Here is a 27005-nt window from a genome sequence, read left to right as displayed (position 1 = left end):
CGTCTGATCCGGGAAGAAGAAGTTTGCAAGTGATGGCAAATGCTCTCTCTTGTTGTTTTAATGCGTTTGTGCTTCTATTTTCACCCATATAACAGACACGTTACGTTGTCACTGTGTTGAGGAAGACTCGTGGAGTTTAAAGTTTGTTTTCCCATCCCTAAATCAGCTTAGCTCGCTAATGTCCGACGTTAGCAACACGTCGCTACGTAGAGCAAGCGTGACTGTCAAAATGTTTAAAGTCCAAATGCTGAGAGCGTTGTTGGAGCAGCGGCTTAATGCTGCTGTTGAAGAGGTATTTGGACTGTTTGAAAGAACCATAGTACAGTACGAGGAGGAACTTTCTCGATCAAAAGTGGAGAACGATCGTCAACGCGAACTGCTGGACAATGTCTTCAAACCGCATGCTCCGTTACGGAAAGCAGGTTTGATGACTTATTTTAACATATAACTCTTATGTAAAAATGTAACATTATCCCTCTGTTGCACCGACACTTCCAGGGATATGATGATAATCTGGGTGGTCACTCAACACTGTCTGGTATTCACGTAGATTTCCGTTGCACGTTCACACGCACAGAAGCAGTCTCAGAGAGTCGATGAACAATTTGCAGTCATGTTGTTGTTCTTATATGATAGGCTACACATTCAATGATAGTCAACGGTAGTAACTAAAGTTTGCCAAATCGCTATCATTAGCTGACAACAAACATAACTAGTGCGTGTGTGCACGCCACATCTAATCCACTTTCCGTGCTCAAAGCAGGAAGAGGGCAGGATATAATGTTTGCGGTAAATAGGAATGTTGGCCCCTTTAGACAGCTGGGGAACTCAGTCCATACAGTCCCTTTAATTTAATTGGGTTATATTTGTGTCCCTGCAGATGTCCAGCAGGTGTCGGTGGAGAGTGAAGAAGAGGTTCCCTCTGAGCAGCAGGAGTGGAGTGCCGGTGTGGAGCAGGAGGAGCCAGAGCCCCCCCACATTAAAGAGGAAGAGGACGAACAGTGGGAGCAGCTTCAAGGGCTGCAGGAGGCGGCTATCACCAAGTTTCCTTTGACTGGTGTCCCTGTAAAGAGGGAGGACAATGAAGACAAAGCTCAGTCGTCAAAGCATCTTATCTGCCAAAGAAAGGAGAACAGACGGGCAGAGAATCTAAATCAACACATGACAACAGAAGATGATGGAGGACCACAAGCAGACAGAAACTTTGCTCCACTGTCAGATGTGGACGACATGATGTCGCACTCGTCTGAGTCCGATCACAATGACGGCACCAAAGAACTTTTGGAGATTAGCAAGGACTCTCAAGATGATATGAGGCATCACATTGACGACAAACACTTTCACTGCTCTCAGTGTGGGAGAACATTCAACCAGAAGTGTAATTTGACATTACACATGAGAACACACACCGGAGAGAGACCGTTTGCTTGCACTGTTTGCAATAAAAGATTCTCCCAAAAGCATCATATGAAAAGACACATGAGAATTCATACTGGTGAGAAACCCTTTCCCTGTTCAATTTGTGGAAAACGATTCAGAGAAAAGTATGACATGAAAGTACACATGAGAACACACACTGGGAAGAGACGTTTTACCTCCGGCAGCGCAGCTCAACTCAACACATGACAACAGAAGCTGATGGAGAGCACTGTGGAGGATCACAAGCAGACTGTATAACGACTGAGGCTTCCTAACAAGCTCTGACAATTTGAGCAGGACAAGAACTACAGGTACATCTCAATAAATTAGAAAAAGGTGCAAAAGTTATTTGATTTCAGGAGTTCAGTTCACACTAAGAGACCCATTGAAGGCTCAAGAAGATTTTGCACTTAATTTGCCGGGCAGAACATGAAACAGGATTTTATAACATTGAAATTTTGACAATTTTAGTTTAGGGCTAGGAATCTCACGGTACCCCACGTTACGATACAATTTGCAATACATACGATAACGATAATATCTCAATACGGCAATAGGGTGAAACAAAAGCAAAAAAAAAATAATTTCACAGTTTATATTTTGTAGCCTTCAGCTGGGATAGGCGCCATCTTACCCGTGACGCTAATGAGGACAAGTGGTATAGAAACTGAATGGCTATTTTGCAGTGTATTTTAACCAGGATACAGCAAGGGTGCAAAAACATTGAGACTGTTGTAGTGCAGCATAGTTGTTAACAGGATTTGTATTTTAGGTGTGACTCATTGACCGAGACTGAGTCCACCATCAGGCCGCATTTGTTTCTTTTTTTTCCTTCTTCTGTGACTTCCGCCTGATTTTCTGCCGCTCCTGCGGGGAGCTACTCCTAGATCACATGTACAATGGTGGCGCGCTGATGAGGAACGGTTGAAGACGTTTGTAGCGGCTTATTTTAATAATAATACAGTAATTAAAAAAAACGATACACAGCAAGATCGAATCGATAATCCATCATAGGATTAAAATATTGCAATATATCGATTTTTCGTCACACCCCTAATTTTAAGAGTCACTTTGCCAAAACAGGTTCTGGCAAACCATCCAGCGCAGCGTCTTCGGTAATGCGGTTGCTGTACCGGACCGTTGTGGTGAAAAGAGAGATGAGCCAGAAGGCAAAGCTCTCAATTTACCGGTCGATCTATGTTCCCACCCTCACCTGTGGTCATGAGCTTTGGGTTGTGACCGAAAGAATGAGATCGAGTTTCCTCCGTAGGGTGGCTGGACTCACCCTAAGCTCAGTCATCCAGGAGGAGCTCAGAGTAGAGCCGCTGCTCCTTCACATCGAGAGGAGCCAGGTGAGGTGGCTCGGGCGTCTAGTTCAGTTGCCTCCCGGACGCCTCCCTGGTGAGGTGTCCAGCATGCCCAGCCTGGAGAAGGCCCTGAGGCAGACCTAGGAAACGCTGGAGGGATTATGTCTCACAGCTGGCCTGAAAAGCCCAAGTTGAGTTGCAAGTCTTTCATGATATTGTCAAGGCAAGTCTAAAGTCACCAGAATTGTGACTCGAGTCTGACTCTGGTCACAATCACGTGACTCGAGTCCACACTCTGCAGCTGATGATAATGATTTGGCAAAGTTTAGCTACTAACATTAGCTATCATTAAATGTACTGTATAGTCTATGGTGCACCAGAGTGACTGTAAATTGTTGATTGCTTCTCAGAGACTGCTTTTGTATGTATGCACGCGCTACGGGTACGGGCATGTACGTGTCTGCGAAACAGCGGAGAGTGACAACCATGAACACCAATCATCTTATTCAGCCCGAACAACAATTTCCGACAATTTTTATGCAGTTTAATTTGTAATTGTGAAAAATATAGACATCTTTTTTGTACAGTCTGTTCTTTTAAACCACTATTGGTAACATATTCTTTCCCATGGTGTTCTTATATTTTTTGGTTTAAATAAAAAAAGTTTGGAGCGTGTTGCAAACAGTCCCAAGGGACACGCTGCAGCTTCAGGAGATGAGAGTTTTGTGACATCATACATGGCAGCTACTAGATAAAGAAAAGCGAAGAAGTGCAGAAGTTTGCCGGAAGCTGTCAAACTGAAATACAGCATACAGTATAGCTGAGCACAGCGACGACGCCAAGGAGCGTAATAAGAAGGCGATATGAGACATCACATGAAGCAGCAACGCTTTGACTGTTCTGACTGTGAGAAAACATTTGACGAGAGGGTTCATTTGGCAATTCACATGAGAACGCACACTGGAGAGAAACCTTTTGCTTGCTCGGTTTGTGCTAAAAGATTCAACACAAGCGCGTATGTCAGGATACACGGGAATACACACTGGGGAGAGACCCTTTCATTGCACTATGCAATAAGAGGTTCACCTTTAGGGGGGTGTTAGGAAACACAAGTGTACAAGTGACAAAAAAAAACACAACAAAGTTGCATTCGTTTAAAAATATTTTTTCCACATTGTTCTAATGTGAGTTTTTTATTTTCAGTATATGTGGCAACAGTACATGCTTTTGACCAATTATACACATTTTTTTAAATATATATACAGTACAGGCCAAACGTTTGGCCACACACAATACAACCCCATGGTCCCAACCCCATTAATATGGCAAGAAATTCCACTAAGTAACCCTGAAAGGCACACCAGTGAAGTGAAAACCATTTCAGGTGACCACCTCATGAAGCTCATTGAGAGAACAGCAAGTGTTTGCAGTGCTATCAAAAAAAATCATCAGACATACTATATATGTCTAAAATATAAGACATATTTAGAGTTATTTCACACTTTTTGTTAAGTACATAGTACCACATAATAAATAAAGAAAAGAATAAAGAAGGAGTGTCTAAACCTTTGCCCGTACTGAATGGAAATTGGAAATGTTGTCATGATAGGCTTAAAATAAAGTTGTTTCAAATTTGACATTGCTCTTTTTTTTATTTGCTGCTGAGATTATTGTGTTAAAATGACAATACGTTACTCACCAGAAACTTCAAATGCATGGCTGTGTATCCCTGCATCCTCTGGGTGTTTACGTTCTGTGGTTCTTCCAACTGCAGCGGCACCCAGCAGAGCACAGATTTCCATCATGGTAGACTTTATGAATAGACTACTATTAAGTAGAATACAGAAATTATATTGCATCTCTGCAACTGAGGCACAAAAAATGGATCAAAAGCAAGCTTTATTAACTTACATGACTCAAAAAAAAAATTTTGCTTGCCAAATTATCATTCAAACTGTTTTTTTTTTATTATCAATTTATTTTTGCCTGTGAGCTCATTTCCCCCTGGAAAATGATTTTAAATCGCTCTAAAGCTCTGTGCACACTTCGAAGTAGGGGTGGGTGATACTACAATCTATGGTATGATCCGATAATACGTAAATAGATGCAGGGTCAGTGTTGCCGATACCAATAAGACTTACTTGAAATCTTTCAAAATTACTTTATTAACACTGATGGTCTAATGCAGGGATAAGCAACTTATGTGAACTTCTAACATGCCAAAAACCTCACTTTGTCATGTAAACATCATTTTCCTACCTTTGGAACAAGAACAGCCTCTGCAGGCATTTGTGAAGGAAATGAAAATGAAACATAATCAACGCAGTACTTGGCCAACTAAAATCAATAAGCGGGCATACCCCGTGTAATTTACATACATGTCTTTATGATTTGTGTTGCCATGGTGCCTCGAGTTGACGGCTTTAATTGTTGATAATTTCTCCAAATACACAAGCCCATCGTCTTGTCTTTAAAGTCAATACACAAGTACCCCTTTCCCGTCTTATCAGAGAATCGATCCAATACTGGCACCAGGTATCGCTACAACCAATATTGGAATTGAGCCGCCCATGCTACTTTAAAGCATATACACCTGTAAAAGACCACTGATCTGTACTTAAAGAATCTGGATAGGCCATTGGTCAATGACTTGTGAAGCTACGCGGCCGCCATATTACCACTCACAAGCAACACTCCTCGGACAATGACTTATGTCAGAACTTGTGAGTGTTGTTAGTTGTTAGCTGTTGTTAGTTTGTTACCCACTCACACTAAATGGAAGGTTAGTCTTCAGACTAACCTCGCACAACAGGTGTGCTTGAGCTTAGTCATAAGGACTCGGGTATGATCTTTTTTTTTTTATTCTGTCGATATCATACCATACAAGATTCAAGAGTTTTATTGTCATATGCATAGTAAAACGGACAGTTATACTAAGCAATGAAATTCTTATTCTGTTCATTCTCCCAAGAAAAGAAAGAAAACACAAGAAAAAGAATAAGAACATAAGAAACATAAATACCAATAAATTAAGCAACAAAAACAGAAGAGACATTAATACAGCTAAATAATACAAATAAATAAATAAATAAATAAAGTGCTATGAGTGTGTGCGTGTGTTGCGTGCGGCGTGTGTGAGTGCTTCGTTGAGAAGCCTGATGGCCTGTGGGTAAAAGCTGTTTGCCAGCCTTGTGGTCCTGGACTTCAAACTCCTGTAGCGTCTGCCTGACGGTAGGAGTGTGAATAATGAGTGTTGTGGATGTGTGCTGTCCTTGATGAGGTTGTGTGTTCTGCGTAGGACTCTAGATTTATAAATGTCTTGCAGTGAGGGGAGGGCTGCCCCAACAATGTTCTGTGAGGTCTTGATCACCCGCTGGAGTGCCTTCCTATCACGTGTTGTACAGTTACCGTACCAAACAGTGATGGAGGCGGTAAGAACACTTTCGATAGTGCATCTGTAGAAGCAACTCAGGATTGTGGTGGACATGCCAAATTTCCTCAGTCTTCTCAGGAAGTACAGTCTCCTTTGGGACTTCTTCATAATTTGTTGGGTGTTGTGAGACCAGGTGAGGTCCTCGCTGATGTGTGTGCCAAGGAACTTGAAGGTTTTCACCCTCTCCACCTCAGTCTCATCAATAAACAGGGGTCTATGCGGCTCCTTTTCCCTTGTTCTTGGGTCGATGATCATCTCTTTAGTCTTATCTGTATTGAGATGGAGATGGACTGTATTAAAAGCAGAGCTATAGTCTATAAATAGCTTTCTGACGTATGTGTCCTTGCCCTGTAGGTGAGAAAGGGCTGTGTGGATGGCAGTGTTGACTGCATCATCCGTGGACCGGTTCTGGCGATTTGCAAACCTGAGTTTGCCTGAGTCATAACGGCTTTACTTTGGGGGCTGTGGGGGATATGTAAACAAACAACCGCGACTTGACTACTAAATAATTTGCGGTTCCTTGCAAATATAAAAAAATACGTTTTTTTTTTGTTGTTTACCCAAATTTAAAATGAACCCCCATATGGAGACAATGTTTATATATTATTACATATTATATTACATATTATTCCTGTGGTTTTTGTTCAAATATATTTCTATATTAGAAAAGAGGTTATTTCTATTTCACAACACAAAAAAAAAAATCTGAAAAAAATCTGAAAAATGTTAAATGATTTTAAAACTTGTCCAAAGTCACTCTCTTCTATGATTCATATTTTGTACAGAGGAGAGCATAGTGAATTGTATGAAGGTAAAAAAAAAAAAAAGTAAAGGATCATGACCATGGATTTTAGTGGAAAAAAGGGATGGAATATGCAGTTAAAATGAAAATCTCTTTCTAGAGGAGTAAAACTGCATTGCTATAGGGGAGTGCTGAGCCACGGTGCAGAGTAGAATTTTGTCCCAAAGGCAATGAGAATTGGAAGGGAAAAAGTACATTTAATATAGTCAAAAGATAGAGAATAACGTATCATTATATCATCGTTTTTAAGGGATGAAGGTTGCGTTACTTGAAGGCCTCTTCATCTGCTTTGTACGCTATGTACGCTGTGCGAATGTAGTCTGCTACGTACGAGATGTGAGTGGTAAGATGGCCTCTCCGTGGCTTCAGCGGCTTGCACGGGCGCGTGCGACGTATGGTCTATCCAGATTCTTTAAGTACAGATCAGTGTAAAGGACGCATTTGATACACTGAACTCTATAACTGGAATGGCCCCGATCGCTTGCTGCGCATTGGAGGCTTGAAGCCACCGGAAGTGTAGAAGTCGCCATGTTGTTTCACCCAAAACAAGAAAGGCTAACAACTAAGAGGAGTTCGAGATGCCGTCTTGTGCTGCTATTAATTGCACAAATCGTGATACTTGTGAAAATCGCGAGAAGGGACTTACATTACACAGGTAGGTAAATGCTTATAAATAATAAAAATAGTTTAAAAAATAGACACTTTAAATTTGTAAGCATCTTTTCATCTAAGTAGTTATGTAGTTATGTAGTACCCCTTATTCTCCTTTAGATTTCCACACTGCAATGCTAAATTTCTAAAGCAATGGGTAGTAAATATGCAGAGAGACAGGTGGATTCCTGCAGCCAGATCGCAACTCTGTTCAAGTCATTTCACCCAGGAGAAATTCGACAGGACCGGCCAGACTGTTAGATTGCGACAAAATGCAGTTCCAACAATATTTGACTTACCTGATCATCTTCTAAAGGTATGTGTTGCATTTAACTTTGATACTACGTAGATCCTTATCATAACAAATACCCTGTGAACACTGAAATTGAGTTGTTATGCATTGTAATTTCACACCATAGAGGTAGGAAAAACCTTAAACTGGAGGGAAATTTTGAGATTTGGGTCTAGTAAATTTACTCTGTTTCAATGGATTTTTTGTTGATTCGTGTTCATTTTTATACCGAAACATAATAAATGTAGTGAATGAAGATACATGTATGTGTATGATTGTGTGCTTTTTTGGGTGAAGCAAGATGGCCGACCAATGGCTACATGCAGTCAGCAGGGACGCCCCTTCCAGTACAAGTAGTATAGAGTTCAGTGGCTTCAATGAACCTCTGCAGCCTTCGCGCGGAATTGTGACGTTATCGACCATCGCCTGCGTCCCTCAAAGGATGCGGAGCCATTGCAGGGCAAACAATAACGGCAAATGAGGTCTATACATTGTGGTTTTTTTTTTGCTTGCTGCGTCTATACGTCTAGCAGCAGATGGTTGAAACAGTAGAGAGGCAATTTTACGATGTTTGGTTCTTGTACTTTGACGTTAATCCCAAATTGGTGAAAGAGCAAAACCTTAGGTTGGCTCCGCATCGCTGAGCAGATAGCTGGTGTCATTTTGACTGGAAAAAAAATGTGTAAAATCCAAATGTTGAGAGCGTTGCTGAAGCAGCGACTAAATGCTGTTGTGGAAGAGATATTTGGACTGTTTGAAAGAACCATAGCAGAGTACGAGGAGGAACTTTCTAGAACAAAAGGACTACTGTGCGCTGCTGGCAAACCTCGGGATACGGCTCACAAAGCAGGTTTGGAGGCTTCATTTCGTGCTTTACCTTTTAACGCTGTGTGGTCAGATGATCAAATCGTCGTAAAGTGACTGAGATTGCTTCATATTGTTCTTTGTATTTAATGATATAAACAAGTATTATAAAATGAGGGTATGTCTGAAGTGGTGTTTCTGTCCTACACTTCAAATCAGTGGTCTCCAACGTTTTGTACTCATTTTTGTGACATTTATTTTCATCGCTTATTTTAACCCAAACAAACTGAATATGCTTGTTTTACCTGAACATTAACAAACATTAGAGATGTCCCGATCCACATTTTTTGGCGTCCGATCCGATTTTTTATAGTCTTGCTGATCCCATCCGGTACCGTTCCTTTTTATGTTTTTTTAATAATACGCTTTTGTTACAAACATCAATTTGTGGAAATGAATATGGTTATAAAATTAGCGCTTCAAAGCATTAAAAATAATGCAACCTAAGTATTGCTGAATTTACTTTTGTATTACACAGCATGACCAACAATATTGTTTGACTTTTGTAACAAACCTCTGTGAGTCAGGTCCCTAATCCAATAAAAGATAAAGCCAATAAAAAAAGTCATCCAATAAAGCATAAAATTGGAAAAAATGGGCATGGAAAATACTTTTAGGGTAGGACTAATCATCTGACATGGTTATAGATGGGTGATTTAGAATATATGACATTTTTTAACAAACTCTCATCAGCGCAATAGTAATTTGTTGACGGTCCCAAGTGTAAACAACCAGCAGGGAGAGCAGCAAATCCCATGCGAGCAGTGGCGGAGCCAGAAACTTTTCATTGGAGTGGCCAAGGTGAGACCATTACTCATATACGGGTGGCAATAAGTTGATACCTGAAATGTCTAGATGGCCAGAGTGACCAAGGGTGGCCACCACGTAGCTCCGCAACTGCGTGCGAGCTCACCGCACAATGATACAGCAGTCCGGGCACAGTGAGGAGGAACTACCGCTGTAGCTACGGAGCCGAATATCCAACGTGAAAGTAACTTCACCACGGTACACCGCGCACATGTCTGCATGGTGGTGTTGCGTTTTCTTCTTCTTGCGGATGGCGGGAGTCGTGTGGCGACCACATTTTGAGGTGCATCACTGCACCTACCATGTTGGAGTGTGGCTCAGAGTTACGAATGTGATACGGCAACCGGATCAACCCGTTCTCATGGCGGAAGCCGATATTCAATCTTCAAAATACAGCGGATTGACAGCCGATCCCGATCCTGAAGATCGGCTCGGGACATCCCAAATGTACACTGCGTACTTAGTTCCTGAGGGAGCACATTTTGACAGTCGATTACAGTCATTGTACAAAGGGCAATATTTATGCGCTCCCTCTTCTTCTGTCCTTTTTAATTGTGAATTGCAACCACTCGAGTTAGACCCTCCCTTTCTGCTACGTAGCCAAGATGCCGATGAGTAAGGGTGGTCAGGGTCCATTGTTGCACGCTCACCTTTGGGGCGTGTTGATTGCGACATAACACTGCCGGCGCATTGCAATTTGCCGTACTTCTCAGTGTGAATGCACGTAGGCACTCAAAATGTTAAGTCTAAGTACCGAGTGCAGCAACTGTCAGAAAAGGTAGCCCCGTGACTGGCATATTTGCTCATGCACGAGTATACACACTAATGCCCAGTCTGGAAAACTTGTGCAATCAATAGTCCTAGCTAGTTTTTAATGATAGCCACCAACTTTGCAGGGTATAAATAAAGAGAAAAAATAGTTGCAGAAAGTAATAATCCATGCAAACAGGCCAAAGCCTCAAGGACTGTAGAGCAGTGTGAGTGCAGGTCAACCGGCACAAGGGCGACATGTCTTGAGTGGTCAAGTGTAGTGTCTGCAGTCTGCAGAGGATGTGCATATTGTGTGTTTTTGTAGTGTTTGTGTCCCTGATACAGGAAGGTTATCGGTCAGACCAACTAACTGTGTGCTGTTTGTTGCAAATGTGAGTTTCATGAACCATGTTTGCTTTCCGTTCCACAGACATTCAACAAGTGTCACTGCAGAATCAAAAAGAGGTTCCCTGTGAGCAGCAGGAGTGGAGCTCAAGGTTGGGGCAGGAGGAGCCAGAGTCCCCCCACATTAAAGAGGAAGACGATGAGGTATGGACTGGTCATGATGCGGTGCAGCTTCAAGGGCTGGAGGAGGCTAGCATCACCAAGTTCACATATACTGGCATCTCTGTGAAGAGTGAAGATGAAGCTCCGTCATCACAGCTGCATCGCAGTCAGCGTGAGAGGAACAGAGGGGCGGGGCCACTAACTCAACATATGACAACAGGAGATGATGAGGAGCACTGTGGAGGACCACGGGCAAACAGAAACTTGGCTCCACTTTGTCATTCATATCCAGATATGGATAACATGATGTCACACTCGTCTGCGATGGATCACAGTGGCGAGGACAAAGAACCTTTGGAGAATAATAAGGATTCTAAAGGTGATATGAGACCTCACAGTGACAACAAACAGTTTGACTGCTCTGAATGTGGGAAAACATTTGGCTGGAAGCAATGTTTGAACAGACACATGAGCATACACACTGGAGAGAAACCTTTTGCTTGTGCATTTTGCACTAAAACATTCTCCTTAAAGTCTCATATGAAAAGACACATGAGGGTACACACAGGGGAGAACCCCTTTTCCTGTTCATATTGTGATAAAAAATTCAGAGATAAGTACGAAATGATAGTACACGTAAGAACGCACACCGGTGAGAAGCCTTTCCCTTGCTCGGTTTGTAGTAAAAGTTTTTCCAGAAAGCGTGAAATGATGACACACATGAGATCACATATGGAGGAGGAACAATTTCCTTGCTCACTTTGTCCCAAACGATTCACAAGAAAAAGGTATGTCGAGATACACATGAGAACGCACACTGGGGAGAAACCGTTCGGCTGCAATGTGTGTGATAAAAGATTCACTTACAAGTATCAGGTTGACAAACACAAGTGTGTCACATCGATGGACGCTGAAGGGACGTCAGTACTATGTGAAGAGAGTGAGACATTTTCACTTTCTAACAGCATTCAAAGTGTTTCATTAGTTTAGGTGAGAAAGTCAAATTTGATTGTTCTGAATGTACGTTACATTCCCAGCATGTTAGGAGCATGTTTATTTTATCTTATGTTTTTCACAAATAGCTAACCATACTTGTGTATTGGACGATCCAGTGACTGCTGTCAAACAACTTATTATCCATCCATTTTCTATACCGCTTCTCCTCTTTAAGGTCGCGGGGGAGCCTATCCCAGCTGACTTCAGGCGACAGGCGGGGTACACCCTGGACTGGTCGCCAGCCAATCACAGGGCACATATAGACAAACAACCATTCACACCCACCCCAAAATTGGATTTAATTAACATGACAGGTGCAAGTTCCATTTTTATGTCAAATGATTTCAGGCACCACACTAAATGCAAATTAGAAACGTAAGAATGGGAATTCTGGTGGAAAGATCACTTAAGAATGCCGCTAATTAGCACTAATTAAGGTTTTAATTAACATGAAAGGTGCATGTACAAAACCAACTCAGGAATGTAGAGGGCAGCTGTCTGATTTAGAATCACTAACATATATATTGTGGTGGTCAGATCACTCAAGAAGAGGTCAAAGGTCACTAATTAAAACCGAAACTAATTCAAATGGCTGTGTCTCTCGACCTGCATTACACAGCAAGTTGTAATTGGTGTCAAAATGAAGAGGGTGTGAAGATGCACCACTGGGGTAGCAAAGGTTTCAAAATTGGTATGTCTAACTAGGTCAAATTTGGGAAAATCTGATTAAAAAAATGTACCAAATCAGCTTTGGAGCTGAGAAAGGCAATAAAAGATGTGAGGAGAGATCGTCTTGTAGATCCCCCAACACTGCAAAATCTGCGTGCTGGAGAGGCATCTCCACCTGAGGTCCTTCTTGAATTCTATAGAGTTCTCTATGGTGGCCCCAATACCAAATTGTACAGCCCCAAGGTGGAGAGGCGTGCATCCTCATCTAGTCATGATGCCCTGTACGTCGTCCAAAATGGACACGTAAAACCAGGAAAACAAATTATTCTGGGTATGGCTATCAAATCGATGACTGGAAGCAAAAAGATTGTACAGCTGTTGAACAGGTTTGGACATATCATAGATTACAGCACAATAGAAGAGCTTGAAACATCATTGGGTGAGGCCATACAGAATAAGCAACAGGCTTGTCCGGAAGGAACTGTTGAAGGGATGGTCATGGGTTTGGCCTTTGACAATTTCGATGAAATGGCGGAGACATTGTCCGGAGCGGACATGCTCCATGACACAATGGGTATTTTGTACCAAAATAAAGTGGATCCAAGCTGCAGACGCATCAGGTGAGACTGTTCCACAGCAGCACACATCGAATAAAAGGTCACGGAAACGGAAGCTAGAGGTCCATGAGCACCCCTTAGAACCCTACAGGAAGAAGCCACGTATGAGCACGTTCCGACTATGCCATAAAGACGGTGGATGGCAGTCGTCCTGACGACAGACCCCAAGCCAGAAACAAGGATTTGGTGTGGATGATGTGTCATGCGTTGGGGATGTCCAACATACCGATGTGGGTCGGATTTAATTCCCTGATAGAACCCGACAATTCAGTTGAACAGGTTGTTCTATACATGAAGAACTTGAAACAACCTATCACAAACCTGGATGTCGTACAAGAAACGCTCATCACAACACAAAAATGTGCCCGTGAGTGTGGACAACAGTATGGGGTGGTATCATATGACCTAAATGCAGACAAGCCAGCCATGCAGATCCAGGTAACAGAGTCTCCAAGGTTTGTGTTTGTCATGTTGGGCCCGTTTCATGTCGAAATGGCTTTTTTTAAAGCCATTGGAAAGGTGATTGATGAGTTGACCTCTTCTTGAGTGATCTTACCACAATATTCATTCTTATGTTAGTGATTCTAAATCAGACAGCTGCCCTCTACATTCCTGAGTTGGTTTTGTACATGCACCTTTTATGTTAATTGACACAGAAATGCCCAAGGGCGAATCGAAACCAGGTCTTCCCGATCTCCTGACTGTTACTGTGTTGGCCAACATGCTAACCACTAGACCAGCGTGCGGCCCACAATTTATTATATGTTGCCAAAAAGACACTATCCACTGCAGTCAATCGATCACTAAAAAGAAGTTATTAGGACTCAGGCTTGTCAAGTTCGACGTTTGGGAACTTTCAGTACCACTTGATGTCGGTGACTGTATGTGTTTGAGCCTGTGTGTTCAATTTTAACCCAATTAGATAAATTATCAAATTTACTGTACAGACAAAACCCTAAATAAATTCAAACTTGTGTGCCCAATTGTTGATTGGTCAATCACTGTATAGTCGTCAGTCAACTGTATATACTGTAGGAACCAGGGCTGTTTGTGGATACAGATATATAACAGTGTGTGACTGAGGAGTGAATGAATATTGGGTTCACTTCATTGTGAAGCACTTTGGGTGCCTTGAAAGTGCTATATAAAATCAAATCTTTTATTATTGACGGAGTTACAGTACATTTACACAGTTTCACTGAGATCTGCAGTCAATGTAACCTACAATTTAAACAGATTCATAATCACTGTGCGACTACGTTTTTGGAGGTGTTAATTGTGTTGATTAATGTGGATGTGTACTACATTACCCAGAAGGATTAGCGCTGGAGAGGAAACTGGAAGTATACACGCTGTTGAAGCGACGAGTGAGTGGAGTCAAACACCAATGCACACGTACATGACCTTACTGATAGACCTGATGCATATATTATCCGATTGGTCTTGGTGGTGTTCTGAATAGGGATGTTCTTATGTTGGGCTGTTCTGTCCGTGGGTCTTTGTCTTTGTACTCATTCTCTTTGTTTGGGGGTGAGCATGAAACTAACCCTCGCATTTACCTGTTGTCCTGGCTGTCCCTCGCTGTAGCATCTTTGTTCTGCAAATGATCAATGATCAAACGATCTCTAACTTTGATAACTTATTGCAGATATTTAGTTTTATTTTGTACTTTAATGACAAGACTAGAAAATCCCGACATGATTAATGAAGTTGAAATCCAGCTTCGTAGTACCGCTTATCCCACATCTTTGTTGTTAGCGTTGGTCAAGCCGGACAAGAAAGAAGAGGTCCTGGATAAGTTAAGCTTGCTTCATAGTACAGGCCTTAGCCTCTCTTCATCATGTAAAAATAGCACATGGAAACACGTTGGGAGGGAGAGAGTCCTGCAATCTACCCAGCATGCCTTGCAACAGGAAGACATGGGTGTAATCTTGACATGTGTGTTATGCAAAGATGTTTATTTGTATGCCCACATGATGCAGTGGGTAAGTTAAGTTGTGTGTCACGTGTGTGTTGACTTGTGTTTTCTTCTCATCACAAAATGCTGTTAGCTATGTATTAACTGCTTTTTTAATTACACATTGGCCAGAGATGTGATGTCATGAACATGTGAAAGCTGTGCGACAATTGTTTTCCACTTTGAGTCCACAGGTGTACCTGTCTGATCGCGCCTAGAGGCAGTGAAGCGTAGTCCTTTTTTTTTTTTATATAAGTGAGGACCAAGACACTTGCTTTGCATTGCTTTATTTTTTATTGGCATTCCAAGCATGTTTTTGGTTGACAACTTGTTTGGTTGCGAAGAAGGCAAGAGGCTTCAAGAAAAACAGTTGCAACATTTTTGCAGGCACAAAACAGCACTGAAGAATGACATTATTTCTGCTCAATTTGCATTTGCAAAAAAATTACAGCAATGAATGCTGCTGCCCCTCTTCAGCTTCAAAGTACACTTTTTTCAACCAAAAAATATCAGAACACCACCTCTGGTTAGGATACCAATAGTAGTTTAAAAAAACAAAATTAAAAGTTACACTTCATAAAAATTTTGTTTCGTTTCAAATAAGAGGATTACCATGCACGGATTTCGCTTACTGCCGTCTGGTATTCACAGCGCGTGCACATGTACAACTACAGTGATAGGCTATACATTCAATAATTGCTAGCTTTAGTAGCAAAATTTTGGTAAATAGCTAGTTAGCTGCAGTGGCAAACAGTGCATTTGGTACATGAGCCTTCAGTGAGGACTTAACCGGACAGAATATTTTTTCGCCTGATACTGTGAGAGCCAGTATAACAAAACAAAAAAATTATACGAATTCTTCAGTGGGCTTCGCCGGCCAGGAGTATCATTATCATCATCAGCATGACGCCATGCAGGCACTTAGAGATTATGGAACTCCAACAAAATTAGTAACTGATCAGATTACCGTGATACCTATACTGTATCAATAATAATATACTGTTGCTGCTATTTATGACTAATTTATGGTAGATCAGTGCTTGTAAAGTTCATGCTCAGCCAAATGTGATGAGTGTAAATAGAACAGCTCATTGATTAAGGGTTCAGACAACTCCAAACCCTACACTTCATCATCATTACATAACATGAGGTAAGATGACATGACAAATATATGTAACTTTTTAAGTCAAATACATCTACTCACCAAAGATGTCAATATCTCTTCCTCAGTCAGGGATTGTGGGTATAACTTGGCTTGTCAATCAGTTTTATTCTGATCAGCCAATCAGAGGACGGAACAATGCTGACGGTACTGTGGGCCAGCTAGCTGGCCCCGAGAGGCAAATCTGAAATCTGACTGGTTAAAAAAAACAGCCCCCTTGCTAGTAGTGTGTATGTGACATGGGGCAGCACTACTGCTTCTGAAGACCCAGGTCAGATTAGAATAACATAGTAACACAGAGAAGATGAAACCTGGCTGGACAAAAACAGCCGAACATACAAATACATTACTGGAAGCAGTGCATCCAAGAGTCACACTACTAAATGAAAGTAATTCAAAGGTGCAATAAATTAATACAATTTTATGCAACAAATATTACAAAATTAAGCTGTAAATGTAGGTCAATGCATCTGATAGTGTTTAGGCCAGCAGAAAAAGCCTTGCTGGCCCTGACTGTCCACCACTGGTTGGCTGACAACAAACATAACTAATGTGCGTGAGTATGTGTTGCAAGGGGCATGGCCTGCAACTTCGGAGCAGAAAGTGGTTGAAGTATACAGTTTGAGGGCCAGCACCCCCATGAATTACCCATGAAATACCTAAGTTTGCTGGAGACAGCAACTTTAATTTGTCAAACTGTCATGTTACAAAGTCACATTCTGACATTTAAATCCCAGCAACTTCATTTAGTGTGTCACCAGGACTCGTGTGTTTCTTAACCTGGTTCTTTTTAGCGTGTACGCTCATGTGGCTGATCATTTCGTACTTACATTTGAAACTTTCAGTGCAAACTGAGCAGGGAAAAGGTTTCTTCCCCGTATGTATGCTCATGTGTCTTATCATATGGTGCTTTAAGAAGAATCTTCTACTACAAACTGAGCAAGCAAAAAGTCTCTCTCTAGTGTGCGTTGCCATGTGTTTACTCAACTGTACGCTTACAGGGTAACTTTTGTCTCTGTGATTTGTCTCAGAAGAGTATGACATTGTGTTATTCATATCTGACAGTGGAGCAAAATTACTGTTTGCTTGTGATCCTCCACAGTGCTCTCCATCATCTTCTGTTACCATGTGTTGAGTTGAGCTTCTAGAGGTCAAACATTTTCCTGCTGCATGTTTTCTCATGTGTACCTTGAGAGCTGATCGACTAGTAAAACATTTCTTACAAACAGTGCAGGGAAAAGGTTTCTCATGCGTGTGTGTTCTCATGTGATTTTTCAAGTCATACTTCCCTCTGAATTTTCTGGCACAAACTGAACAGCTATGGGACTTCTTTGTATGTATCACCATGTGTCTTGTCAAATATTCCTTTAAGGTGAATCTTTTAGCACAAACTGAGCATGAAAAATGTTTCTCTCCAGTGTGTGTTACGATGTGTCTTTTCAAACTTTTCCTCTGGACATATGATTTCCCACATACAAAGCATTCAAAGTGTTTGTTGTTAGTGTGATGTGTCATATCACCTTTTGAGTCCTTGCTTTTCTCCAAGGGTTCTTTGGCATTGTCACTGTGATCAAGCTCAGAAGAGTCTGACATGTCGTTGGTATCTGACAGTGGAGCAAAAACCCAATCTGGTTCTGATTGCATATTGTCTTCAAAATCTTCATCAGCTTTTGTTGTGATGTGTTGTTCATCCTCTTTCTCTTTAATGTCGGGGGGCTCTGGCTTCAACTGCCTCACACTCGAGCGCCACTCCTGCTGCACAGAGGGAATCTCTTCTTGACTCTCCACTGACACCTGCTGGACGTCTGCTGGGCAACAAAGACACCAAACCTGGTTAATGAAGCTAACATTAGAAACAAACAGTACACGGTTAGTTGGTGTATGGATACACCAGACCTTCTTCCTGTATCAGGGAAGTTGACAAAAACATCACATCATAAACAACAGCTTACTGGACAGCCTCCCAACAAACAGAGAATGTCCCACTTATTGCACATTTAAAAAGTGCCCTAAACAGTTTCCAGTCATGTCCTTACTTTGATTAATTTTATTGTTATGTATATTTTATGAACGTGTGTCCGTGTTTTTACTTGATATTGTATATTTTTATATTGTTCTTCTGTTTTTTGTTGTTCTGCCTCAGGACTAGAGATGAAAATTAGCAACTGAATCTGGCTAATTTACAGCCTGCACAGAAGTATCAGACTCTTCATTAGTGTGCACTGTCCCGAATATATACATAAATTACTGACAGTCCAACAAAAACAACATTCATTTCATACCTGTCTCTGAACCTTTTAGCGCAAACTAAACAGGGAGGGTGTTTCTCTTTTATACAGTGATGTGAAAAGTGTTTGCCCCCTTCCTGATTTCTTGTTGTTTTTTTTAATGTTTTGTCACACCTAAATGTTTCAGTGTGTCAAAAAAATGAAATATTAGTCAGTGATAACACAACAGAACACAAAATGCAGTTTTTAAATGAAACTTATTAACCCATTGAGGCTCAAATTAAGTTTTTGTAACAGGAAAAATCTGATATTTGGGGAAAATTGTCATATGGGGTAGTGGTATACAATTCAGACTTTTTTTTTAGCAAAAGCTTCACATGTAATGTATTCTGAGATGTTGCAGGTTTACAACATTGGCCCGGTGTGGTAAATTAACGCCGAAAACTTAATATGGTATGAAAACTAACTTTATTTGCATAGAACATTTCAAAACAATGTTTCAAAGTACGTTACAGTGGAAGAATAACAACAAAAACAACTTGGTATATAGATTAGGAACAATAGCAATAACTTTTCATCCCCTACATCAAACAATATTGAGATATAATACCAATAATGGTATTATATAGGTGCCCCTCAGGGTCAGGGTCTCCCCTTTCCTCTTCACCCTCTACACCTCGGACTTCACACACAACTCCACACAGTGTCACATCCAGAAGTTCTCAGACGACACAGCCATCGTTGGTTGTGTTTCAGAGGGGAATGATCTGGAATACAGGACGGTCATCAGGGACTTTGTCAGCTGGAGTGAGCTTAACCAGCTCCAACTCAACACCAGCAAGACAAAGGAGATGATCATTTACTTCCAGAGGAAAACATCTCACTTCACACCGGTGAACATCCAGGGAGCGGACATAGAGTTGGTAGACAGCTACAAATTCCTGGGTGTTCACCTTAACAACAAGCTGGACTGGTCCGTCAACACCCACTCCCTCTACAAGAAGGGCCAGAGTCACCTCCACCTGCTGAGGAGACTGAGGTCCTTTGATGTGTGCAGGACTCTTTTACGGACCTTTTATGACTCTGTGGTGACCTCAGCCATCTTCTATGCTGTGGGCTGCTGGAGAGGGGGCAGCACGGACAGGGACAGGAGCAGGATCAATAGGCTGATCAGGAGAGCGAGCTCTGTCCTGGACAGTCCTCTGGACTCCGTGGAGGAAGTAGGGGAGAGAAGGATGTTGGCTAAGCTGACGTCCATCACGCCTCTCACCCGCTACATGACACTGTGGGTTCCCTTAGCAGCTCCTTCAGCAGCAGACTGTTACACCCACGGTGTAAGAAGGAGAGGTTCCGCAGGTCCTTCATACCGACCGCTGTCAGGCTCTACAACACCTGTACCACCTGAACCACCTGAACCATGTTGTAGTCAATATGTATTCTTTACTTGCGTATCTTGCTTGCTGCTGTACCAAATGAATTTCCCTGCTGTGGAATAAAATAAAGTACAAATAATACTATATCGACGTCTCAAATCCTAATTGAGAAGGCCAGGTCTGAAGGTCATTTCTTTGTGTGGTAGTCCAGGAAACAATTTTTGTCCTTTGTAAAGCACAAAAGTACTTTGCACTTCAGACAGGCCATTTGTGTGTAGCCATTCTTGCACACTCTGCATCGTCCACGTTTATCAGCATGGATGGGAAAATGGTCGAATCGGTCTAGTCTGACCTCAACTGATGGCGCAATGATCCTCTGACCTGGAGGTGAAGATGTGGCAGCTTGACTGCGTTCCGGAGCCTCTTCCGATGACGGTCGTCCTCTTTTCCGACTGTTCAAGTTAGCCCGTTTGCCAACCTTGATGAGGGCATCTGCAACTTGAGCGTGGAAGTCAAGAAGCGGCATATACTTCTTCTCCTGCTTCTGGGTGAGATGACGGCGGTAGAGGAGTCAGCCATTGACCAGTGATAGGTCAATCAAATAGTACAAGATGCACAGATACCAACAACGTGGGCGGAGTTCGATGCGATAAGAGTGCAGCAAACATGTCTGCCAAGTCAACTCCTCCCATGTTGTTATTGTACACCTTGACAATGTGGGGTCTGTCCACTTCCACATATTCCTTCTTCTCTTTTGACCACCTTCTGCATCTATCAACAGGATCAGGGCCAATGAAGGATGATGCCAGTAACGCTGCCTTGTCATCATACCACTTCACGATTGCCATCCCATTTGTCATTTCATATTTCACTTCATATGCACCACGCCCAGCCTTTGAATGTTCCTTGTCACTTTTGAGGGTACATCCACGTAGACGGTTTCGATTGATGGTAGCAACTGATAGAATTCCCATTTTCTTCAGTTCCACAATGAGTTCAGGTGAAGTGAACCAGTTGTCGAACAAGCACTTGTAGTTTAGTCCTTTTAGAACATCTGATACGAGACGAAGCACAACAGTGCAACAACCTGCAACACCAAGTCCACGCTCATTGGGTACAGTCCCTTTTCCAGTGTATACTTCAAAGTCATAGACTAGTCCAGTGACACCTGCACGAGTAAAGACCTTGATTCCCCATTTTTTCGGCTTGTTCTTGATATATTGTTTCATTCCAATTTTTCCTTTGAAGGGGATCATCTGCTCATCAATGGAGTGGTTTTCTTCCGGTTCAACTTTCAAACAGTTTGCACGGACTTTCTCAAGTACTGGTCGCACCTTGAACAATGGATCATATCACCCTTTTGCTTCACATTGGTATTGTTGTTCATATGGATGTATGTTCGCAGATTATCAAATCGCTTACGTCCCATGACAGTTGCAATTGGGTTGTAGCGTGTTGTTGTCTGCCAGTACATGCGGTATGATGGCATACGTACTACTGTCATCAATATGTGTAAACCAGTGAATTGCTCCATTTAAGAAGGGGTTGTTTTTAGTTCTGGGCCATTCTTCATAACTGCATACAGGTTTGATTGGTCAGAAATAAGTTAAAACACGGATTCATCCATGAACTGATCAAAATACCACTTTGGACTTGGTATTTCATCTGGTGGAGGTGAGAATGCAGGTCCTTGGAATGAAGGGTCTGTGTCAGCTGCTGGGGGTTTCCTCTGCCTCCAAGAAAAAACTTTGTTTACTGGAGCTGGGCCGGGCTGAGGTTCATCATCATCTGGGACCCCAGTGTCATTGTCTGCATGTACGTTATGAATTTCAACATCAAGTGTGTTTGGATTAGGTATTGCTATTGCTCCCAGTGTCTCATCATCACCAAGGCTGAAGTCAGACTCGTATGCTTCAGCAGGTTCAACAAAATCTGGATCACCAATTTCATCGTCTGAAATGGATTCTGTCTCAGATAAAGCACCATCAGGAAGGCAAACCATTTCAATGGCTTCCTTGAGTGAATAAGATCTTTGTCGGCCTGCCATAACGCACCACAAACCTGCAACCAGAGTATGTAAGCTAGTTTACTAAAAAAGCTTCCAGTCCAACAAAGATATATACTAATATAATATGTGCAATGGAATTTAGGCTACATCAGTTTTGCTCACTGAACAGTCAAATGAACATCACATTATGCCATTACGTTTGATCAAATCTGCCTCTGATAGTGTGTAACTTCACTCCAAATTATTTCATTTTCCATAGGATGCACCCTCAATGACAACTCAAATCAATAAAACACTGGTGATAGGAAAATAACCCTAGTATAGACTGTTGCTCAAAATATAGGTAAACTAGAAGACAGAGCATGTGGCATCCATTGGTACTAGTCCGGCCAAACATTGCAAAGCTGCAACAATGAAATATAGCTGCCCCTAGGGGAAAACCCAGAGGAGATAAAATCTACAAATTGGCATATACTGTATCTCTATACTGTCATGATTCATCTTATACAGTATTGGTTTCAAAATAAAGGTGATTGGTAGTAATACTTACATGAAATGGATGTCTAGAAAATCCTTTCATGTGAACCCAAGAAGAAAGACATGTTGAAAGTGAGAAAACCCGCCATCTAGTGAGCTATTGGGGAAACTGGTTGTTGCTCATGCAAAACGAAGGTCTGCAGTGGTACTTTTGAGTAAAAAAGGGCTCATAAAATATGAATGTGGATTAATTAGGGGATTAGCATTTAGTTGTCGCTTTTGGTCAACTTCACTTTGTCAGGCCGGTTCTATTTAAGTGATTTCTGTTGTCATGTACTAATATCTACATTGGTTTGATGATCTTAAACATTTAAGTGTGACAAACATGCAAAAAAATAAAAAATCAGCAAGGGTTTTTTTCACACCACTGTATGTGTTCTAATGTGTATTGTCAAATGCTTTAAAGACAATTTTTTAGCACAACTGCCCAAGCAAAAGGTTTCTCTCAAGTGTGTGTTATGAGTGTTTTCAAACTTTCCATCTGGCTATATGATTTCCCACATTCAGAGTAGTCAAAGTGCTTGTTGTCATTGTGATGGCTCATATCACCTTTAGAGTCCTTGTTGCTCTCCAAAGATTCTTTGGTGTCATCCCTGTGATTGGTCTCGGAAGAGTCTGACGTGTCGTCCATATCTGACAGTGGTGCAAAGATGCTGTCTGGCTCTGAGTGGGTATTTTCTTCAAAATGCTCTCCATCAGCTTCTGTTGTCATCTGTTGTTCATCCTCTTCCTCTTTATTGTTGACACCGGAGCTCCACTCAAAAGGAATCTCTTTTTGACTCTTCACTGACACCTCATGGACATCTGCAAAACAACAAAAAGTAAACCTGGTTAAGAAAAATGACATTTGAGAGAAACAGCACATGGTTGGGTCGTGTATTTATTGATCAAACTTCCTTCCTGTATCAGGAAGGCGACAAACACACACAACATGCACAACCACAGTCCAACAGATAAAAAAGAACCTTCCAGCAACTGTTCTACAATCATTTGGTATTACAGGAATCACTCGTTTATTGCGGTTAGTTGGTTCCAGACACGACCGCAAAGTAAATTTCAAGACTGCTGCATCCCTATGAAAGATGCTTTACAGTTCTTGACTTTTCAAAGTCCGTTAAATCTCTTTTCTGGCCCATTTTGCCAGAGGAAATGAAGCTGCCTAATAATTGTGCACACCTAATAAAGGGTGCTGATCTCCTAAGGCCACACCCTCCCTCAGTACACACATGCACATCACCTGGTATGCTTAAAACCAATAGGCATTCATCTTGGGGTTGGACAATATGCATAAAACTCAAATCACTTTCCAATGTATTCACAATTGGCAAAGACTACATTTGGAAAACAGGAGGTGAACAAATAAATTGCAACTGATGTAAAACAGATGAGGGGTAGGATAAAATAAGCTTTGCTTCTTCCTACTCCTTTTTGGACATGTGGACATGTTCAAAACTAATTACACCATGACCATAACCATCCTTTTTCTATGCCGCTTGTCTTGCCTCTCGCCCAAAGTCCCAGCTGACTTTGGCCGAGAGGCAGGTACACCCTGGACTGGTCACCAGCCAATCGCAGGGCACATATACAGTAGACAACCATTCACACTCACATTCATACATTCACAATCACATTGTGTGATTAATCAGCCCGCTGGTCTTCTTACATTACAATATTTGCTGGAGAAATACACACTCTGAGGTATCAATAAACTGCAACAAAACACTTCTTTAGTCTAACAAAAAGAAAAGCTTGTCACAAAGGGAAAAATCGCGACAAAAGAGGTCAACACTGCCACCTAGTTGCCACCATGAGGTACAGCATGTGACACACACACACACACACACACACACACAGGACGTGCAAACGTTCATCGCGCGTCATAAAAAACAGAGCCGTTATAGGAAACCTATGTTAATTACGCATTAACTTTGAAAGCCCTATTTTTTGATATTACATGTTGCAGTAAACTTTAAAATCAGGCGAAATTTGCCTTTTCTGTTCATTCACGGCTGACAATATGCTCATGCAAATGCAAGTACATGTAATCCATTTATAATACAAATATATGATAAAAGATAATCGTTTCAAAGGTTGTGAGGGTTTGCCAATACAACCAAAAAGGTACAAAAAGCACAACCAACACATACTGTTTACAGAACGTACCTAAAACCGGCCACTGCAACCATGTGACAATGAGCAGATAAGATGCTGAAAACCAAACCAAAAAGTTTCTGCAACAAAAATGCTACGTTTTCGTAACGTTTTGGGAACCAAACAGGATCCCTGTTTTATGATGCCTGCTTTAGGACAACAGATTAAATTTGATAATTGCAAGTAATTCTGGCATATTTACTGTGATGCTTTTGCTCATATTTTGATTAATATTCTCTATTCTACTGAAAGGTATGAATTAAAAATGAAAATTAATCAACAAACCTGCTTTATGTAATCGGGCATGCTGTTTGAAGATTTTGTCCAGCAATTCGCGTTGACGCTCATTCTCCACTTTGGTTCGAGAAAGTTCCTCCTCGTACTCTGCTATGGTTCTTTCAAACAGTCCAAATATCTCTTCAACAGTAGCATTTAGTCGCTGCACCATTAACGCTCTCAGCATTTGGACTGCACGCATTTTGAGCTGGCTACGTTGCAACTTGTTGCTAACCTCAAAGGTAGCGAAATAAGCTCATTTAGGGCGAAAAAAAACCCTTCGAAGTCCACGTTTCTCTCTCAAAGCCAATAAGATGTAAACAGTCTCTCTATTACATCAGTGATGACCGAAGTACAAACTCAGCAAAACAACAAAGCTCATTTGCAATCACTTCCAAACTTCATTTTTTTCTTTTTCTTTTTCTTCGTCTTCTTTTCTTTCTTCTTGACGGAGCCCCGGAGGGGACATGGAGAAAAAAATATGATAGGTAAAAAAAAAAAAAAAAAAGAACAAACGTTCCCTCGCAAAACTTTTGCGAGATAATGCAATACTGTTTTGCGTTCCCTAGCAGTCTGATTTATATTGATCTGTGAGAAGCTGGCAGCGAGACCGGAGCGCAGGGAGCGTCTACAAATGTCTTCTTCTTCATCTGTATTATGGCGGTTGGCATCAATGTTGCCAACTCCTCAGAAAGACAAGTATCTATTGGCTGTCCTGGAAGGCCATAGATGACGTTGTTGGCGAGTTTGCATGTTTTTTGCAAATTATGTTGTAAGAGATGTAGGAAAAAAACATAAGTATGATAGAGTAACATAAATATGATAGATTAACAAAGTAAATAAAAACACTTTGTTAAGAACTACAAACATATAAGAAGCAACAACAAGTTTGTGAAAATGGACTTTTACATAATTTAGGGCAATTTTTATTAGGTTGTTAGTAGTCACTTCTGTGAGGAGTGGGACCACAAAACTCACCTCAAGTCAACATAATAGCAATGCATAGTTTTACTCCTCGAGAAAGAGATTTTAATTTTATCTGCATATCCCATCCCTTTTTTCTACTAAAATCCATGGTCATGATCCTTTACTTTTTTTTTTTCTTACTTTCATACAATTCACTCTGCTCTCGTCTGTACAAAATATGAATCATAAAAGAGAGTGACTTTGGACAAGTTTTAAAATCATTTAACATTTTGCTGATTTTTTTGTTTGTGTTATGAAATAGAAATAACCTCTTTTCTGATATAGAAATATATTTGAACAAAAACCACTGGAATAATATGTGATAACCATAATGTGTAATAACCATAAACACATACACCCACACACACACACAGAGAAAAAAACAACAACACTGAAACAAAACCATATGCTTTGGGTAAGACAATACGTTGTTTGCAATCTCAAACATACCGGTATGCATGTTCAGTAATATTATTTTCCAGAACATATCATATGAATGAATCCTTTTACGTCAGTCATTCAGCAGCAAAAAAAAAATTGTTGTTTATCCAAATTAAGGGTCATGCCGGGTCAATTGTATGCAAACTGGCTTGCTAACTGCACTGTATACAATGCCTGGTAAGCATCATGGAAGCACTGAGATTCTCCCATTCCTTCAAGTAACGCAACCTTTGTCCCTTAAAGAAATACATATATCATGATATAACAAAAAAGTACGTAAATTTCCTCTTAGCTATTATAGAGCTGTACTGTATAAACGTATCAATTCTGGACATACATTTAATCAGAGGAATTTTACACGATCGAAAATATCTGAGAGATCGACAGTGCAAAACCCTTAAATTATCAATCATAAATCTACATTTCAATCATATTTACAGGTGAACTGTTCGTCCACAGCCTTTGAACTGGCGATTTGTGCAGTTAATAACTGCACATGCAGGCGTCTTAAGGCAAAATTTGCGTCCAATCCGAATTAATAAAATAAGTTCACCACGAATGCAAAAGCTTGTCGAGAACTGTTTCTTGCAAGTGGCAATATGGCAGCCGTGTGGCTTCACAAGTCATCGCCAATGAGCTATCCAGATATATTATACAGATCAGTGGGCTATAGACATTATACATTATCCATCCATCTATTTTCTATACCGCTTCTCCTCTTAAGGGTCGCGGGGGCATGCTGGAGCCTATCCCAGCTGACTTTGGGCGACAGGCGGGGTACACCCAGGACTG

The 27005-nt window shown here is 41.2% G+C and overlaps 3 protein-coding genes across 4 annotated transcripts; 2 read left to right on the top strand and 1 right to left on the bottom strand.

The window, feature by feature from the left end:
- LOC129188787 (zinc finger protein 774-like) lies at nt 1–4331 on the top strand. The gene is made up of 2 exons (XM_054789790.1): nt 1–422; nt 881–4331. Exons 1-2 carry the CDS (start codon nt 179–181, stop codon nt 1624–1626), a joined length of 990 nt encoding a protein of 329 aa, XP_054645765.1. The 5' UTR covers nt 1–178; the 3' UTR covers nt 1627–4331.
- On the bottom strand, nt 998–25423 carry LOC129188782 (zinc finger and SCAN domain-containing protein 12-like). 2 transcript variants are annotated; one of them, XM_054789786.1, is made up of 4 exons: nt 24816–25423; nt 22929–23183; nt 17754–18038; nt 998–1063 (listed from the first exon to the last, which is right to left on the bottom strand). In XM_054789786.1, exons 1-4 carry the CDS (start codon nt 25006–25008, stop codon nt 1014–1016), a joined length of 783 nt encoding a protein of 260 aa, XP_054645761.1. In that variant the 5' UTR covers nt 25009–25423; the 3' UTR covers nt 998–1013. The 2 variants fall into 2 exon arrangements, with proteins under 2 accessions (XP_054645761.1, XP_054645760.1); XM_054789785.1 differs by lacking the exon at nt 998–1063 and having other exon boundaries at nt 13745–18038; nt 24816–25422.
- LOC129188784 (zinc finger protein OZF-like) lies at nt 8231–19940 on the top strand. The gene is made up of 2 exons (XM_054789788.1): nt 8231–8754; nt 10756–19940. Exons 1-2 carry the CDS (start codon nt 8583–8585, stop codon nt 11820–11822), a joined length of 1239 nt encoding a protein of 412 aa, XP_054645763.1. The 5' UTR covers nt 8231–8582; the 3' UTR covers nt 11823–19940.
- Nucleotides 25424–27005: the final 1582 nt, after the last annotated feature.

Source organism: Dunckerocampus dactyliophorus, chromosome 10 (assembly GCF_027744805.1).
Source record: "Dunckerocampus dactyliophorus isolate RoL2022-P2 chromosome 10, RoL_Ddac_1.1, whole genome shotgun sequence".
In the NCBI taxonomy this organism is placed as follows: domain Eukaryota; kingdom Metazoa; phylum Chordata; class Actinopteri; order Syngnathiformes; family Syngnathidae; genus Dunckerocampus; species Dunckerocampus dactyliophorus.
Note: the sequence above shows the minus strand (reverse complement) of the source record. Positions and strands in the feature narration are given on the sequence as shown.

Coding starts and splice junctions, on each gene's coding strand:
- LOC129188784 (XM_054789788.1), top strand. CDS start 8,583: ATGTGTAAAATCCAAATGTTGAGAGCGTTGCTGAAGCAGCGACTAAAT. Junction 8,755..10,755: donor GGATACGGCTCACAAAGCAG/GTTTGGAGGCTT, acceptor TCCGTTCCACAG/ACATTCAACAAGTGTCACTG.
- LOC129188782 (XM_054789785.1), bottom strand. CDS start 25,008: ATGCGTGCAGTCCAAATGCTGAGAGCGTTAATGGTGCAGCGACTAAAT. Junction 23,184..24,815: donor TGCCCGATTACATAAAGCAG/GTTTGTTGATTA, acceptor GTTGTTTTGCAG/ATGTCCATGAGGTGTCAGTG. Junction 18,039..22,928: donor GAGCAACAAGGACTCTAAAG/GTGATATGAGCC, acceptor GTTGCCCAGCAG/ACGTCCAGCAGGTGTCAGTG.
- LOC129188787 (XM_054789790.1), top strand. CDS start 179: ATGTCCGACGTTAGCAACACGTCGCTACGTAGAGCAAGCGTGACTGTC. Junction 423..880: donor TGCTCCGTTACGGAAAGCAG/GTTTGATGACTT, acceptor GTGTCCCTGCAG/ATGTCCAGCAGGTGTCGGTG.